Source organism: Prinia subflava, chromosome 10 (genome assembly GCF_021018805.1).
Source record: "Prinia subflava isolate CZ2003 ecotype Zambia chromosome 10, Cam_Psub_1.2, whole genome shotgun sequence".
Classification (NCBI taxonomy): domain Eukaryota; kingdom Metazoa; phylum Chordata; class Aves; order Passeriformes; family Cisticolidae; genus Prinia; species Prinia subflava.
The window spans coordinates 20,920,664-20,937,155 of record NC_086256.1 but is presented as its reverse complement, the minus strand read 5'-3'; the positions used below and the strand labels follow the sequence as shown (position 1 = coordinate 20,937,155).

The 16,492-nt window shown below is 38.6% G+C and overlaps 2 protein-coding genes across 3 annotated transcripts in view; one reads left to right on the top strand and one right to left on the bottom strand.

Moving 5' to 3' along the window:
• Positions 1–2,702, bottom strand: part of GPSM2 (G protein signaling modulator 2) — a 28,770-nt gene extending 26,068 nt beyond the window's left edge. Inside the window, exon 1 of one of the 2 annotated variants that reach the window (XM_063407658.1) lies at positions 2,557–2,702. The gene's annotated coding sequence lies outside the window, so the exon portion shown is untranslated. The remainder of the gene's footprint in view (positions 1–2,556) is intronic. The other variant, XM_063407656.1, reaches the window with a different exon arrangement.
• A 270-nt stretch (positions 2,703–2,972) lies between these two features.
• On the top strand, positions 2,973–16,258 carry AKNAD1 (AKNA domain containing 1). Its single transcript, XM_063407653.1, has 15 exons — positions 2,973–3,110; positions 3,597–4,747; positions 5,444–5,503; positions 5,831–5,960; positions 6,063–6,208; positions 6,313–6,372; positions 6,857–6,990; positions 7,333–7,459; positions 8,139–8,302; positions 9,606–9,691; positions 10,955–11,077; positions 11,157–11,267; positions 12,089–12,170; positions 12,979–13,126; positions 13,731–16,258. The coding sequence occupies exons 2-15, from the start codon at positions 3,674–3,676 to the stop codon at positions 13,848–13,850; spliced, it is 2,565 nt and encodes an 854-aa protein (XP_063263723.1). The 5' UTR covers positions 2,973–3,110; positions 3,597–3,673; the 3' UTR covers positions 13,851–16,258.
• Positions 16,259–16,492: the final 234 nt, after the last annotated feature.

Here is a 16,492-nt window from a genome sequence, read left to right as displayed (position 1 = left end):
GTGCATCACCTGTGCCATTAACATCCTCTCTAACGAGGCTACAGCCACAACCTGCAAAGGCTGTGCTGCACGATGAACGCTCACAACAGTGAGAAGACCATTGTGTTGTTACTTCACACTGTTTGCTTCTTATAGACAGGTACAGCATATTCATAGACATCATCTATGGGGATTTAAGGAAAACAGTATTTGTTGAGGTGCCAAGTTGTACATTGCTTTGTATATTCATGCCAACCCTTGGGATGCAGCTGCAAATCCATTCAAAATCTCCCCAATGCAGTCCCTTCCATCAGTGTGGTGACTGCTGCACTGCAGCCCATTCTGCCCCCAGTGCCAGTTCATCCACTCTGTACAGGCATGATTACACTGACAGCACATCCCATTCTCTGACAAACCAACAACCAGTAGATAAGGTCCAGACTCCGAGTGCTGCATGCAAGGAACAAAACCCCTATGAGTACACTAACAGGAGGAAAAGTAGTGTAGCAAACAGAAATAACAAAGAAATAAAATAGATTCAGAGAGCCTTCTTTAGAAATCACATGTGGTTTATATTCCTTGTAACCCAGCTAAATGAAAGCTTTCCTTCCTATTAGTAAAAGATTTATAATACAAAGAAGTTTTACTATATGAACAACAACCATATTCCTCTAACACTGCCAAATTTGAGTCCCAAGTGGCAACTTGACATTAATCATCTGTTCAACACTGTATGTGTTTCACATCATCTCTTGCCAGTCCTTCCACTTCTGCCTTCCCTGTATTTTGCATTCCAGTATTGTGGTCTTCCACAAAATAATGGGGTTTTCTTCTTTTTGGATATTATCTCTCATACAGCTGACTTGCTACTAAATGGCTAAAGAAAAGTTTAAGGTTTTTCTGGTACCTGGTATCTCTCTTTGCTTTTATTTGCAGGAGCAGTGATAACAATAACAGGTTGATCCCTCAGAAAGTCTTAAGATGATCACTCACTCCTCAAACAAAACCAATTTCATTAAGACATTAACTTTAAAAGTTACTGAAACCAAGATTATAGTTACAGATCTGGGCAGGACTAAGTTGTGGAAAGTTAAACTGACCACACAAAGGCTAAAATAAACCTGGAGGACAAAAAGTACTACTATGTTGGCTATTAAATTTGAAAAGTGGAAGATGAGGAAAAACTAAAATATTATAAACTCTAAAAAATAAAAAATCCCTTATGTTCAGTAGTTAAAACTATGGACAAATAGCATTTCTTTTTAGAAAAAAAGCTTTTAAAAACTTACTCTGACCTTCAAACCACAAATTTGTGAAGTAATTCTGCAGCAAGAGTAGCAGCAATGTACAATCCTAAGTAATTTTAAGATGCTTGAAAGAGTTACAAGAGCATTTAAACAACAGCATGCTAAATAAAGCAACTGAGAAGACAAAGGTTTCCTCTAGTCCAACGAGGCTGTATGAGGCTTCAGGTAAGTTTTGTCCCAGCTTTATACAGAAGTTACTGGAAGTACAAAGTCCTTCCTATCGAAGAGGGATGCATAACCACAGTCCAGAAGAAGTCTGCTGCTAACCACTAATCAAACTAGCAAGAAGGAATGACTGGACAGGCCTACCAATTAGTTTTAACACACTATAAATATATATAAGCAACGAATTTAGGAGGTCTTTTTTAGAGAAGGTCTTTTTGCTAGCACTTTTCAGGTCTAATAGAATTATCGCTTTTAAAAGAGGTATAAAGTTTCCAGACAAAATTTAAGCAGGGAGTAGCATCTCTTATCTGATCTTTTTGAGATTCAAGACTCAGCACGTTCCTCCAAATTCTGAGATGGTTCAGAGCTCACCATGGCAACCCAGGGTACAAAAGCCCTGCAGTCACTGGCAAGAATCTAACAGGAACAGCACATTAGGCTGAAAAGGCTTCTAAAGCAGGAGAAAGACCACAGCTTCAAGGTGGGGTAAAATTTATGTCTAAGCAATCAGATCAATAAAGGGACAGAGAGCAATTTCTGATTTTACTATGCTCCTCCACTGGAAAAGTGAAAAAGCAGTAGAAGGGCAGGAACCACACTAGCAAAACCTACAGTCTAGCAGATAAATGAGACTAGGTCTGGGATAATCCGAGTTTGGATACGACCCAACACAATGCCTAACTCAAACTCTCAGAGTTTAGAGCTTGTTCCCTGTATACCTCACTCCTCGCGTTATGCTTGCAGATCCTTTGGTTCCGGCTCTATTACCAGCCAGCTTCACTCCTGCCCTTATGTTTTATTTATTTATCCATCTCGTTAGGACAACAAGTGCCCAAAGCCGCCCGGTGCACAGCCCTGCTGGTACCGGCTCCCTTCAGAGACACCGGGGCGACGGTGGCACACAGCGGCACACAACAACCCACCCGCGCCGGGCACGGCACCTCCTGCCTTTGTTCGCCAAGGGCGCTCGGCGGCTGCCGGCGCACGGCACCGGCTCGCACAGCACTGCCCGGAGCGGGCCGCACCGCCGCTTCATTCGCCAACCCACCCGGCCGCGTCCGGAACCCCCGTTCCGGCAGGCAGCGCTCCCCGGCGCACCGCTCACCTGCGTGCCGGGCCGGCGGTGCGAGGGGCCAGCTGGGCTCCGAGGGGCCGGCGCTGTGCGAGCCGGGCGGCGGGGCCGTGAGGGGCCGTGAGGGGCGGTGGGCGCCCACGCGCAGCCGCTCCTCGAACGCGCCAATCGGCGCGGCGCGCGCGGCCCCAGGGGCGCGGCCGCCAACGGCCGGCGCGGGCGCATCGTCCGCGCGGGCCAATGGCGAGAGCGGGGGCGCGCCCGGGGCCGGCGCGGGAGGAGCGCGCCCGCCGCGGGCACGGCCGGGACCGGCCCCGCCCGGACCGGCCGCGCCGCACGCCCGCACTGCCCGGGACCGGCCCCGCCCGGACCGGCCCCGCCGCACGCCCGCACTGCCCGGGACCGGCCCCGCTGCACACCCGCACTGCCCGGGACCGTCCCCGCCCGGACCGGCCCCGCCCGGACCGGCCCCGCTGCACGCCCGCACTGCCCCGAACGGGAATGGCACGGCCGCGCTGCTGCACTGGTGCTCGCAGGAAAGCGAGGCTGCCAGTTCGCCTCTGCCGCCTCGAGCGACTGCGGATAAGGTGAAACAAGGCATTTCATGATGCTGAGCTGCTAATTAAATGCATTTTATCTGAGGCAGGGGGACGAGAAGTAAATTGGGAAAAAAGGTGGTGATCTTTCTTTAGAGCATAAGCTAAAGAAACGCTTTAGAGTGGTAAGAGAAAGGGGTTGGGGGATTTGTTTGGGTTTCTTCAGCCTGAGGTTGAACGCTAGTACCACTCGTGGCTCTGTGAGCAAGTTATTTGTCTTTAGCACCACAGCGGGATGAATGAGCAAGGACAGGCAGCGGGCAGCGGCCGCTGTCCCGATGCTTCTGTCCTTCGTGTCTTATTTCTTACAGCAGTTAATGCAGACTCACCCTAGTGCAAATAGGGAAGCATCCATGGCGGAACGATTGTTCTAAAAAAGCTACATTAGGGAGATAATTAAATATTAATTATATGGATAGCTAGGTATTATTGTCGTGTATATTTGAGTATAAAATAACCATTAATCATACATTCCAGATTTTGATCCATGCAATAATAAAAGCTCTGTCCACAACTGGCAAAGCAATGGCATTGATATTCCACATAAACTGGATATGGAGACTACAAAAAAGTGCAAACTATCAGACTGGATGAAAGCCCAAATGAATAATTCATTTTCTGATCCATTAGGCTGTAGCACAGATGCAACTGAAGAGGAAGATTACTTAGTTTATGATGGATATGTAGGAACAAGCTGTAAATACAACAATAATTCAGATAATTTGAATGCCTGTAGTTGTACAAAAGATATTTCTGGTATTTTAAACTTAGCCTGTTCTGAAGACAGCAAAAACATAAACGCAGCAGCCAATTATGAAACTCCTCTCCAGCCTGAAGAATTCTCCAATCATCACAGAGGCACCAGAGGAACAACTGCAGTTCCAATTGAAATGCCTGGAAGTGAAGCTCCCTTTAAGAGGGAATTACCTGTTGGTAGTTCCAGTAAACCAGAGACCAAACAACGTGTAACTACCTCCAGGATGTCCAATGTCCTTCTGCGTCATTTTTCTAGGGGAGAATTACTAAGCACATGCCACTTAATTGAACGTGAGACAATACCAGAGGTGTCCTTTACTGACAGTATCGATGACACCGGGAGCAAACCTGAGCCTTCAGAACACATCAAAGGCCCTTTAGTGCATGAACAATGGGCAACAAGCTCTGAGGAATATCCCTTAGAAAAGCACGAAGAAGTAAAGGCTTGTGACAAAAATGGAAACGCGTTCAATGAAAACAGATCTGTTTCAAAGAAACCTGTTTTTTCTTCTGGTCAGTGTGGGTGCAGACAAGAATATTCACAATCAATTGATGAGACTGGAGATACACACACCTTTCAAAATATGAAAGATGACAGACCCCTGTTTAAGAGAACAGTTTCACCTTGTGAGCTCAAATATGGCCAAGCTCACTATTGCCTTCCTGACTTCTCTGAAGTTGCTTCAGAAGTACTAAAAAAACCTGACAATATTACCTCAGTTCCTTCAACTGAGAGAGCAAAACCCTTTCCTACTTTGCAAAGTAAATCAGTAACTGTGAACAACATATTGGAAAATAAGAATTACTTCAATTCTGCTGAAGTACAGAATCAAGAAGAAAGGAGTATTTCAGAACTGCTGCGACAGCTACAGGTAATGAGGACGCTTGAAGAAATTCTTCATACTGGATAAGAGTGGCTTATTTTAAGAAGATATTCTGTATCCCATAAAATCTAACATGACTAGCTCTCTAGGCACTCTGTAGGTATCAGGGAGTACAGCACTTGACTCAAAAAATGCTTTCACAAATAAAGTTCTATGGAACTGACTTTATATAGAACTGTCATTACCAATTATTTAAAGGCTGAGTATTATTTAATACTCCAGTATTTAACACTGGAGCATTGCTTATGATAATAAAGCATCCTATCAAATCATCAGGAAATCCACTATAAATTATTTCTAGTGTTATATTTAAGTGTTTAAATTCACAAAAAATACTTCAAATACATTTTTAAGAACAATATTCTATTTTTATACTGTGCCCATGTTAAGACATCTTTGCCTTTTTTCACATCTAACACTCTTCAGCTACTGAGACTGGTATTTATTGACAAGTCAATTCTTTCTAAATTATTTTTTTCAACAACAATATTTCTCTTACTCTACTTAATTTATTTTAAACCTTATTAGTAATTAGATAACTGCTGCTCCATTTCATGCCCTAACATGGAGCTCATTCACTGAGCCTTACAGATTCTTAATTCCACTCCTAGATTTGCATCTTGGTAAATTGCTTGAGATACAAGTTTTAATAGTTTTCCTTATTATTTCCTGGCTGCAAATGAGATGCTGACACAGCAAGCTGACATCCAGAATCATATTGACCATCTGAGATTTGATCCTAAGGTAAATCTCTCAAAATACATTTCTTTTTTAAGATGACTCTTCTTTACCTCTAAGACTATGACTATCCCCTAAAACTATTTTGTCACCTTCATATTGTATTTGCCATTTATACAAATCCTCTATATTTTCACAACACAGAGCAGAAGTATTTTAACTATTTATACAATGAGACACTTCACACATCTAACTATCAACTCAGAAAATGAAATGGTACTGTTATAATGAACATTTCATTAATATTTTGTACTTTGAGTTAAAGTTTTTTGCCCAGGTCCATAAGTGTTCTTCTATACATTGTATCTATAATGAAGGTTCTCATTTTCACAGATACTTCCTCAGTCAGACTTTGCAAATGCCAGCATTGCCATTTCCTCAGGACACACTGGGACACCACCTGATGTCACAACATTACGTGCTCCTGTCCCTGTACAACCTACACACGGTTTGCTTAAAGCAAGTAAATACAATTACAGTAGCTATGCAAATGACTATTTAATGTGATTTGATTACACCTTTGGGCTGAAATTGCAGTTGATCAAACTTACCTTGTATTCCATAGGACTGCAGCCTGGAACAGCAGCCTCAGCACTAGCAGGGACAGCAGCAGCACAGTGTCTAAATCCTTCTCATTCACTGCCACAACTCACACTAGGAGAAAAGATGTCTCAAATACTAAAGGATCAGACAGAGCAACTGGCTAAGAAAGTAAGAGCTCTGTTTCAATGTATACTTTGCACCCTTGCTCAAATTCCATACTCACTTGGCAAATTTGTTTAAATATAATACAAGTCTAATATTTTGTCTTGAAGGTGGAAGACTTCTCTAAGCATATGATCCAGGAAACATTCTTTTTACAAGACAAATATCTGGTAAATTAATTTATGTATTTTGAGCTATTTGAAATGCACTTGAAATGGCTGTAGACTTACAATTTTCTGGCAAGATGCTTGATGTTTACCTCAAATGGATGTTTACTCTTCTCAATTCAGACTAAAGGTATGAGATTAGGAAGCAAAAATGAAGGTGTTCAGTAGGTGGATGAATTCTTAAATCTTTTAAGGATTCAACTTAAAATTATTAATAAAAGGGCTGAAGCTGCCATGTAAGTTAGGCATTTTGACATGTAGGGCATCAGTTCAGAAATAATTTTTATTGTTTTACTTGGACATACTAGAGCAGCACAGAGTATTAGGTAAATATACAATATGCAGTCATGTTTCAGTTCAGAGAAGTACCAAAATTCTTACCAACAGCACTGCAAATAACATCTGGCTTACATAGCAAGACATAGTGATAGCTACTTCTGCTAAGTTATCGTGACATTTTGTATTGAATTATTTCTTATTGATGAAGGCATTAAATCAACTGAAAAGATACCTTGATGCCTTGGAAAGAAATTATTTAAAAGCTAGAGAAGAGCACCACAGCTTACAGCTGCAGAACTACAAGGACAAGCCTATCAACCTTGGAGAGTTTGATCCTGAGAGGTTAGAAGAGAAATGTTAAGTAGTATACAGTATATTTTCTTTGACTGTCTTACAGCTTCTATTTCATTTATGCATTAGAGCTTTCCTGAAATGAAAATATTATCTTAATGTGTGAAACTAAAAGTTGTTTGGCCAAAATTCACCTTGGGCTTTATACATCCTACTTGTAATTGGGATGTCTGTTTGATTAATTCAAATACTTAAAAGGGACTCTGTCAACTCCATACATTTTATTCTTTTCCTATGAGAAATGTACTGCGATGTCCACTACGGTTATCTTGGTAAGACATAAAAGATCAGTTTAGAGGGTTTTAAGTAACTGTGGGTTGTGATTGGATTTAGAAGGGTGGAAGGAGGAATATTCAGACTTGGCATGCTGCTTGAAGACATTCAAGAACAAATCGAAGGCAGCAAAGGCAGCCTGTCATCATTACCGACCTCCTGTGAATCTGCCCAGTCTTTCTGTGAGGTAACTGACTTTCATTAAAGACTACACTTATTCTGTTTTATTGATGCAAGTCTTGAGAACCTAAGTGCAATTGTGTGATTGTATGTTCTCCTCTAGTAAGAGCATGATGCTTTTAGATAGCACGTTACTTCAAAAGAAAATATTTTTAATGAAATACTGACTTCATGATATGTAATTAACTGTAACAGAAACTTAAGTATAAAAACACAACTATACTGAATGTTCTTAGTTCCAGTTTCAAAAGCATTTATTTCACAGTAAGAAAATATGAGTATAGCTAATTTAACTTCTGCAAAGCTGTTTTGGGCAGTTAATCAATATAATTTCATGGGAGGAAAAATTACTTTGTCCAAGATTGCTTTTCCAAGATGTTAAGCTGCAGAATTACTAGAAGAACAAACAGTATTGTACTAGAGAAAATTGAGTTTACTCCCAAGAATGGTAAAATTTTCTCCCAAATCATAAATACACATACATATTCCCTCCCCAAAAAAATCCTACTGCTTTCTACAAATCTACAGGTAAGTCTCAACAAATGCTTTCATAATCAGTGTTTTAGGTAACTTGGGCTTTAAAGAAAAATGGTAAGAGAACCTGAGGAGATGCTGTTTGGTAGGAGTCACTCCTTGCAATGCAAGGCCCACCTGCACCTGTGTCTATGCTTTGTTACTTTGTACAGAGCTCCCCAGTTTCGAGCATTGCTGATTTTCCACAGAGAAGAGGTCCTGAAACTCCATTTTTTCACAAGAACCATGAGGGAGAAAGAAGTCAGACAACTGATGTAATCCCACCAACAAATCAACTTTCTTTAGAAGGCAAAAAGTGCAATCTCTGTCTTCACATGTAAGTGAAAACTTGGAAACAGCTGTTGAAGATTTTATAAAAAATACATGAAATTAATTGCTGAATAAGAAAGTTAGGATGACTGAAATCACTGAAATGCAATGCAAATACTTCCAGAATAAAAACTGAACAGAATTCTATAACTACATATCCAAGAATTTCTCCTAGCCTGGTCTTCCTACCTTTCTCAGTCTGAAAGTATTTCCTGAAGCCAAAACACCTCCATCACGTTCACCTAGGAGTTAAATCATACTTCTTTATAAAATTCATGACAGCCACACAAATTCAGGAAGTGAATAACTAGTCAGAGTACAGTGCCACTAAAAGATAATTTGCCAATATTTGTATGTATTTTTAATTGAACAAGAAAAGGGAGGGATGCAGATCCTTACATAATTAATGATCAAAACCTTGTGAAAACTCTAAATACCAACTCCACCCTCCTGGGAAGCATTTTATAGGTGTTAAACATCTCAATGAGATTAGAAAAATAAAATAAGTGGTCTCCCCTTAACCAATCTAAGGTTAAAAAAAGAGAATTGAACTAAGTTCTGGTAGAGAAGCAGAGCTTCTGGGAACAGAATGCATGCAGCATAGAACACAGTCACAGTAACCTAATTCTGTCTGATTATTTTACAGGGTAGGGTTAATAGTTGTCTAGTAAAACTCACCTAGCTTCCACTTTTTTCTCTGTCACTGAAAGAATATTATTTCCATCTTCTGATCATTCTGTTCATGAATGGGTAGAAGATTTTCCAAATAAACTTGGTGATCCTGTACACCCAAAGCTGAAAGTACACATCAAATAACTCATACAAGGAACCTCGTTCTTTTTCTCTCAGAAGGTGCATCTCAAATACTCCTCTAATTATCTAAAGGTATTAAATTACAGCCTTAACAGCTCAAAGTTATTAAGAAACCAAATCATATTTAATGTATGTTGTATCAAAACACCATCAGTGGTAACAGATGGATGTAGCTAAGATTTCACATTACTTTACTAGTCCAATACAGGATGATCAAGATCTCTACTTTTTAAGTTTTAACAGCTAAGAAACATCAGGGTGCTTTTGTCAGAATGTGTCCCTTAAGTAAAGGGTTCATTATTTTTCAACCCATTAATTATTAATTTAAATTTCTGCTTACCACCTTTTCAGATAACTGATACAAATTAAGTTCTCTCTATGAATAAATCTGATTTCTTCTCAATTAAGAAGTAATTAATCATTAGTATAAAATGTTTATAAGTCTCATCATAAAAATACTAAGATACAATTAATATATTCTGTTTTTATGCTCAAAGAAACACAAACATCCAGGATGGAAAAAGTGGCACATCTCCACCCTTCCTGCAGAGAAAACCAACTGACTTATCAGATACCAACCTGAGTAAGTCATGAGGGCATACAAAGGTCAGAACTGTGCTTAAACCTGCAAGGGAATCCTGTGAGGAAATACATTCCTTTTATGTCTCAACATGAAATTGTAGTTGTAACAGATGTTACTGCTCAGCAGAGCACAAAAAAGGAATAAAGAATAAAGACATATGTATAAGAATGTAAAGTTTTATAAGAATAAAAAGAAAACTAAAAGAACAGTAGGTCAAATTCACTGTGGCACTCTCAGTGACAGACTGAGAGGCAACAGACAGGCTGCAAGGCCATTTTCAGTTAGATATGAATGCAAGATTTTTAACTTGGTCACACATTGGAACAGTTTGTTCTAGGGAGGCTGTGGCATCTCCAGTGTCAGAGACATTCAGAACTCAACTGGACAGGGTTCTAAGCAACTTCATTTATGTTGGGTGTGCTCTGAGAGAGGACAGAACCAGATGACCTCCAGAAGAACTGTCCTGAATTACTCTATAAATTTAATTCAGCTTTCTAGATAAGTTTCCAAACACTGCCACTGCTAGCATTTGCAAGAGCATGACAGATTCTCTTGTTGATGTGCACACAATGCTTTGATTTTGCTTTTTCTTCTGATGTGCATTTATTTCATGTTCTAGATGATGATTCCAAGCTTGGCAACTGAGACACTTCATATGAGTACTTCCACTTTCAGTTTTTGGATTCAACTTCGTTATTCTACTTAAAAACAATTTTACCTTTCCACTGCAGAATATTCTGAAGCTTTCAGTAACCAGCAACTAAAGGAGAATAGCATGAGCTGTCCTACATTCAGTTTTAAGTCTGAATTTAGAGGTTTTCTTACCTTTTGTCCATCAGTTGTCCTAAACTTTCTCGTGATATCCTTTTAATACACTGGGATTATGGTTTATACTGGTTGGTGCAATAGTTAAAGCAGTGCCATACAAGAGCTGCTCAAAATCTCATCCCATTCCTATTATGCTGTACTGTTTCCATAACACTATGGACAGGGAGATGGAGAACTCCATTAAAAAAAAAAAAAATCTTGGTCTGAAAATAAGCACCACCAGAAAAATACATTCAGAGCTTGAAGATGGCTGAAAGCTAATCTTGAATTCAATCTCCATTCTCCTGGGGACAAAAAGTACTTCCTCAAATTGCAGTAGCATTAATGGCAAAAAAGGCTCTGAAATGATGGTGCTGAAAGCCAAATAATTACCTGAACACATCAGCCAAAGCTTCTCATATTTCAGACCCTTCTAACTTACTTTTTGAATTTTAGGCAGCGATTCAGAAGACTTCTCAGACCATGATTCTTATAATGATTCACAAAGCAAGGACCTTGACAACTGTGACACTCTAAGTTACAAATCATTAAATATGAGATTACGTGGAGAGAGAAAAGGTACAGTGATTGCAAAAACATGAACAAGGAAACATTGCTTATAGTTTTGTTTTTCTAAACCAGACGTCTCTGTTTCCAGGACTTCGATGCAGATGCCCCAGGGGAAGCAGAGATCAAGGAAAACCCAGGAATTACAAAGGGTCTATTCACTCTTGTACTCTATGTAGAAAAAGCAGCTGTGGTTCATCCTGTAAGTACGGTGTGTAATTAACAAACACAGGCTAGCTTTAAAGGGGCAGAAAGCCACACTGCATGTACCAGGCCACACTGAATTTAGTATAAGCAGTCATTAGCACTGGAAATCCAACTGTTACACACCTGCTCAAGTTTAATATCCATACATGGCAGATGTAACTTTCCCTGGTTCTTTTTGAGAGGAATCCCTTTCATATCTCATTTTGCAGAGCCACATGAAAGGATATGAAAATTAGGAATTACTGTGCCAACTTTTATAGTGCCAGCCATTACCTAACATAGTTTAAACAAACACTAAAGAAAATTCCAGCTCTACCCCCATATTGTGCAACATGCAGCAAAGCCAAGGAGAGCCTAATTAAAAAAATTCAATGTTGATCATCTGAACATGTACTTTTTAAAGTCACTTAGACTCTCTCTCCAGCATAAGAAAAAAAATGCTTGGAGAAAAATACAAAATTTCATCAAGAAGAAAGTATAATTTAGCCATCTGTCTCTAGAAATCCTGTCACACTACAAATCAAAGTGGTATTCATGTAATTATTAGGATTATGACACTGATTATTCCACACTTCTCCACTGCAGTCTTCCACTGTATGAAATTGAATGTAAATCTGCATTCCATTTGCCAGCTAAACTCAAGAGCAAACACAAAAAGGTTAATCTGTCTTCATTTACAAAAAACTTTAAACATACTCAAGTTTTATTCAGCCATGATAGTTACTTGATCTTTAATTTATGCTAAAGAGAAAAAAATGTTAAAATACAGAGAAAATTACCCTATTTTTGTTTTAAACATGGCCTCAACAACTCCAGCTTATTCACAGAGGAGACTCTCCAGTCAGAAGGCTCAAAAAACCAAACAGCCAGGTGAAGTTGTAACCAGACTTTGTGAAAGGTAAGCTGTAGCAATAACTATGTAGTACAACAGAAAACCCCACTGCTGAAAATTCAGCATGGAAAAACCACACCAGGTATCACAAGCAAGAAGAATGTTTTATCTTTTGCAGTGCATGTTGTATATTAGAATTTCACTCTTTAGTGAAATTAAAATTTTTACTCTAAGAACGTATGTAAATAATTCTTAGATTAGTTCTTCACTCCTAATTTAATGAAGAGTAAAAATGTAACTTCTTTAGCTGACACATTCAGTAATGAAAAAAAAGTCACTTTAAGAGGATGTTCCCATTCAAAGATTCAAAAGCAGGCCTGTATTAGGATGCAGCTGTTTGCTACCAACTATATATAAGTAACAATCCTACTTTTAATTGTTGTTAACATTAAATTACACTATGAGACATAAATAAAAGGGATTCCTAAAAGTAGCAAAGACTAGACTGAAATGCAAACAAGCTTTGTCACAGTATTTTTAGACAGTTTTACTCAATAGCAGTAATTGCCTGGAAGTGCAGCAGCTGCACTTGAGAATCAATGGTATAGAACACTGAGAGAAAGTAACAGCAGCAGCAGAGTGCTGCAATTATGAGAAATTTCCTTACTCTGCATTCTAGAACATTTTCTGTCTCATTGCAATGCAGATAGAACACAAATAATGATGGGCTGTGCTTTACAATTCAGTGGAAAGTTCTACTCACCATAAAATTAACTTGCAACCATTTACTATCAAGGCGTATGTATGTGATTCATAGTTTAGAAGTTCTTTTTCTTACTTAAATTGTATTTTATTCTATATATCTTATCTTTAGGAAATCCTTTGAGGCTGCCCAAACCTGCTGTTCAAGCACATATGATAAAATTATCCTTTCACATCAGTACCTAGCCAGCAAGAAATCTGCCCAAAGAAAATCTGCAATCAACCTCAGAAACAGAAATGCCAATGATTCCTATGCAAATGTAAGACTTCTGAGTGAAAATTAAAAGCCACACAACTTTCTTGAAAGGATTACCTCCCTACATCATGGGATGTAGAACATCCCATTCATAGCAAGCTGATTGCTACAGCCTAAGCATGTGTGGTCCATTTGAGGGTAAGACAAGAGAGTTCAAACTCCAAGCATTTTGGCTCATATGTTAGTGTGTTACTTCATACACATATGTACAGGCTTGTTGTGCAAATTAGTCCCTGTATAAATGGTGAAACACACCAAAAAATAGCACTGGACCTTATCTCTAGAATTGTATTTCGTATACTGAAACAAAGCCCAGCTAGACAAACCACCATCAAAACCTTCTCAGCACCAAAAACATGCACCACACTAGAGCTGATACATCAGAAATGTCCCTCAGTTCAGATGAATACACAGTCAAAATGAGAAATAATTGACAGATACTTCCAACTTGAATCCTAGAGCAGTCTGTGACATGACTCAATTTTTAATTCTCAACATGTATTCAGAGTGGAAATCATGGATAAAACCTTAAACATCACCTTTTTCCAGTACCTATGTATACAACTGCCTTCACTATTAACAAGGCTACATTTTATTATTTCCAACAGATTTTAAGTTCTACTCTGGATCATGCCATAGAGACAGCAAACAGCTTGAAGAAAGCTACAGAGCGAATGGTACAAGCAGTTTCAGAAGACCTAGCTAAAGTTAAAAGAAAAGAGTTTTAATCACCTAGTTCAAATGCTTATTGTTCTGCTGGTTCATACTTAAGTCTTAGTATCTCTGCAAAAATAAAATAATGAACATGAAATGTCAGCTAGCTAACTCTGTCAGCTGTTCTGTACCTATTGGTACTAAACCAAACCAGAGCATACACTGGAATACAGGTATTCCACATTTACACTCAGTCTTAAAACTGTAGAACAAATTATTAATTCTACTGAAAGTCCTCAGTAGGTTGACTAATCCCCATTACTGTGTACAGATACCTTTTCTAAGTATTCACTTAAGACAGCTTAATAAAAATTGGCTTAAACAAGCAAAATTAACTTTCTGACTTGGATTCTCCCCCTGTCCCAAGTGTGAGAATAAACCTCAGTCATTATTACATATCATTTCTTCCCACACTTCAACAGCAGCTGCTTAATCACACCAAGAGAAAACAGCCTCTGTACCTGAGACATGTAGAAACACACGTCATCTTAAGATACCAAATCAGTCAACATTTGGAATTATTTTGGTTTTAGAGTGCCCTACATTGAGAGTTGTTTGTTTTTCAGAAACATCTTTGTATGTTGCAATGACTGAATTACACCATTTGGTGTTTATGCATTTGTAACAATTAAATTGGTTCCTTCAATGTGATGTCCTTCATTTGTCAGATATATTTGGCTTTGACATTTTAGCTGATGGCAAGTAGATTGGAAAATTGTAAAATACTGTGAGCCAAGAAAAGTAATCAATTCTTTTCCTTCTAACATCCATTTAACTGCAATGATTAAAGGCAAGCAGTTAACAGCCTTGTTGTTATCAGGGATGCTACTCACTGAAGCCCAAGCACATAAGGACTGATGAAAACCAAATTAGAAATGCCAATGCATTCCTTAAAAAGGACAGTCATTTTCAGGCAAACCTGAGCAATCTCATCAGTGGTGGGTACAGAAATAATCCAGACTGTTCATACAAGCAGTGACTGCTAAACTCACTGCCATGTGCCACTTACTCACTAGCCTGAGTCAATGGCTTTTTCAGGGCTTCTTCCACCCTTCACAGCCAACAATATCGTTCAACTCTTTTCTTCCTTAGCCTCTTACTGTACACATCCTTATAACTTCATTTGCCTCTGCTTATTATCCCTGGTTTTGCTTTATTTAGTTTAATATTTGGAATATCCCCATTATTTGCAAATGAACTTAATAAATGAAGTAATTGCTGCAGCTTTCTAGATGTAATTAAAAAAAAAAAGATTCATCTCTTTCACAGAAATCTCTCCTCATCACAGCTTGTTCTAAATCTCTTGTTTATCCTGGATCCCTGCACCTGCTGTCCTGTGCCTGACAGCAACTGCCTAAGATAAATCAGACTGAAAAAGACAATAATGTAATGACATTTCCTCAGAACAGTCTCTGTCAAGCCCAGAGTCCTTCCAAACCAGCAGTAACATTTATACTTACTAGCCCTATAAATACTTGTCATACACTGAGGATTTTGTTTCCCATATAACAATTTAGAGCATGTCATTACTGCATGACCTCTGATACTAAAGGTCTTTTTGTTCTCATTTGACAGCTGCAGGTTTCATGTGTTATTTCACACACTGAATAGGAAGATAATCCTTCAGTCTGAACACTAAAAAGATTTTTGAGGCTTCCATCACACACTCCACCATCATCTTTTTTCCCCTTGATCAAGGATCTTAGTCTAGCCATTCTTGACATGAAGATTGTTCCATACCTTTGATTTTCTTTAGTAATTTCTGAATCTTGCCCAGATTTCCAGATTCAGCTTTAAAAATCAATTGCTGGGCCCATATGTAGCACTACATAAGTCTTTTAATATGCATAATATGAAAATATGAACTTTCAAAACTATAATAGACCTTGTACATGTACTCTGAAATACTAAGATTTTGTTTATACTGACAGAACTCTTTCCCATTCTTGATCATCTGATTCTTGATCTAGAGAAAATGTAACAGAGAGGATCCTTGGGGGAAAAAACCCCAAATGTCTTGAATATAACTTCCACTTACCTGCTTCATAAGCTGTTTTGAGCTACATATTGGTGCCAGATTTCCTATCATTTTCCTATCTTTATAATTCTACCTTTACACTAACATTTGGCTTTGCTTTGCCTGATGGAAAAAGGGAATAAAGGGTAGCAAAAAACCAAACTAAGCCTTTTGAGTTATCAGCTGGTGATAGCACTTAGGCCTGAAGCAGAGACATGGAAAAAGACTTAACTCCTGAATATACAGAAGTAATCCAGAATTGTGAGCTGTTATTTCTTCAACTCTGTACAACTAAAAAAAATATCAACACAATAGATTTTACTGAAATCAATTATTTCAGTCCTCAAGTGTAACACTAATGTCAGCTATTTTCCTCTGTACTTCACTACTTTCCAGCTTTAGGAATAGGGAAAAAAATTGCACCTACATATAGCTGTTACAACAAATTTGGGTTCTTCTTGCCAAAGGTGTAAGAAATATTCATCATTTTAGTATAAGTTTTCAGTATCAATTTCAAAGTGTGCATCTTGAGTAAGAAAACATTGAACACAGCATTTCTTAGATAAGTACTTTTACTCTGGATTTTTACTGTGATAGAGTTATAAACTAAAATTCACAAAAACAACACAGATATTTTTG

Excerpts from the sequence above, each read along its gene's own strand:
- AKNAD1 (XM_063407653.1), top strand. The coding sequence starts at position 3,674 with ATGGAGACTACAAAAAAGTGCAAACTATCAGACTGGATGAAAGCCCAA. Across the intron at positions 11,268-12,088 it reads AAGCAGCTGTGGTTCATCCT|CTTATTCACAGAGGAGACTC; the intron begins GTAAGTACGGTG and ends CAACAACTCCAG. Across the intron at positions 13,127-13,730 it reads CCAATGATTCCTATGCAAAT|ATTTTAAGTTCTACTCTGGA; the intron begins GTAAGACTTCTG and ends TATTTCCAACAG.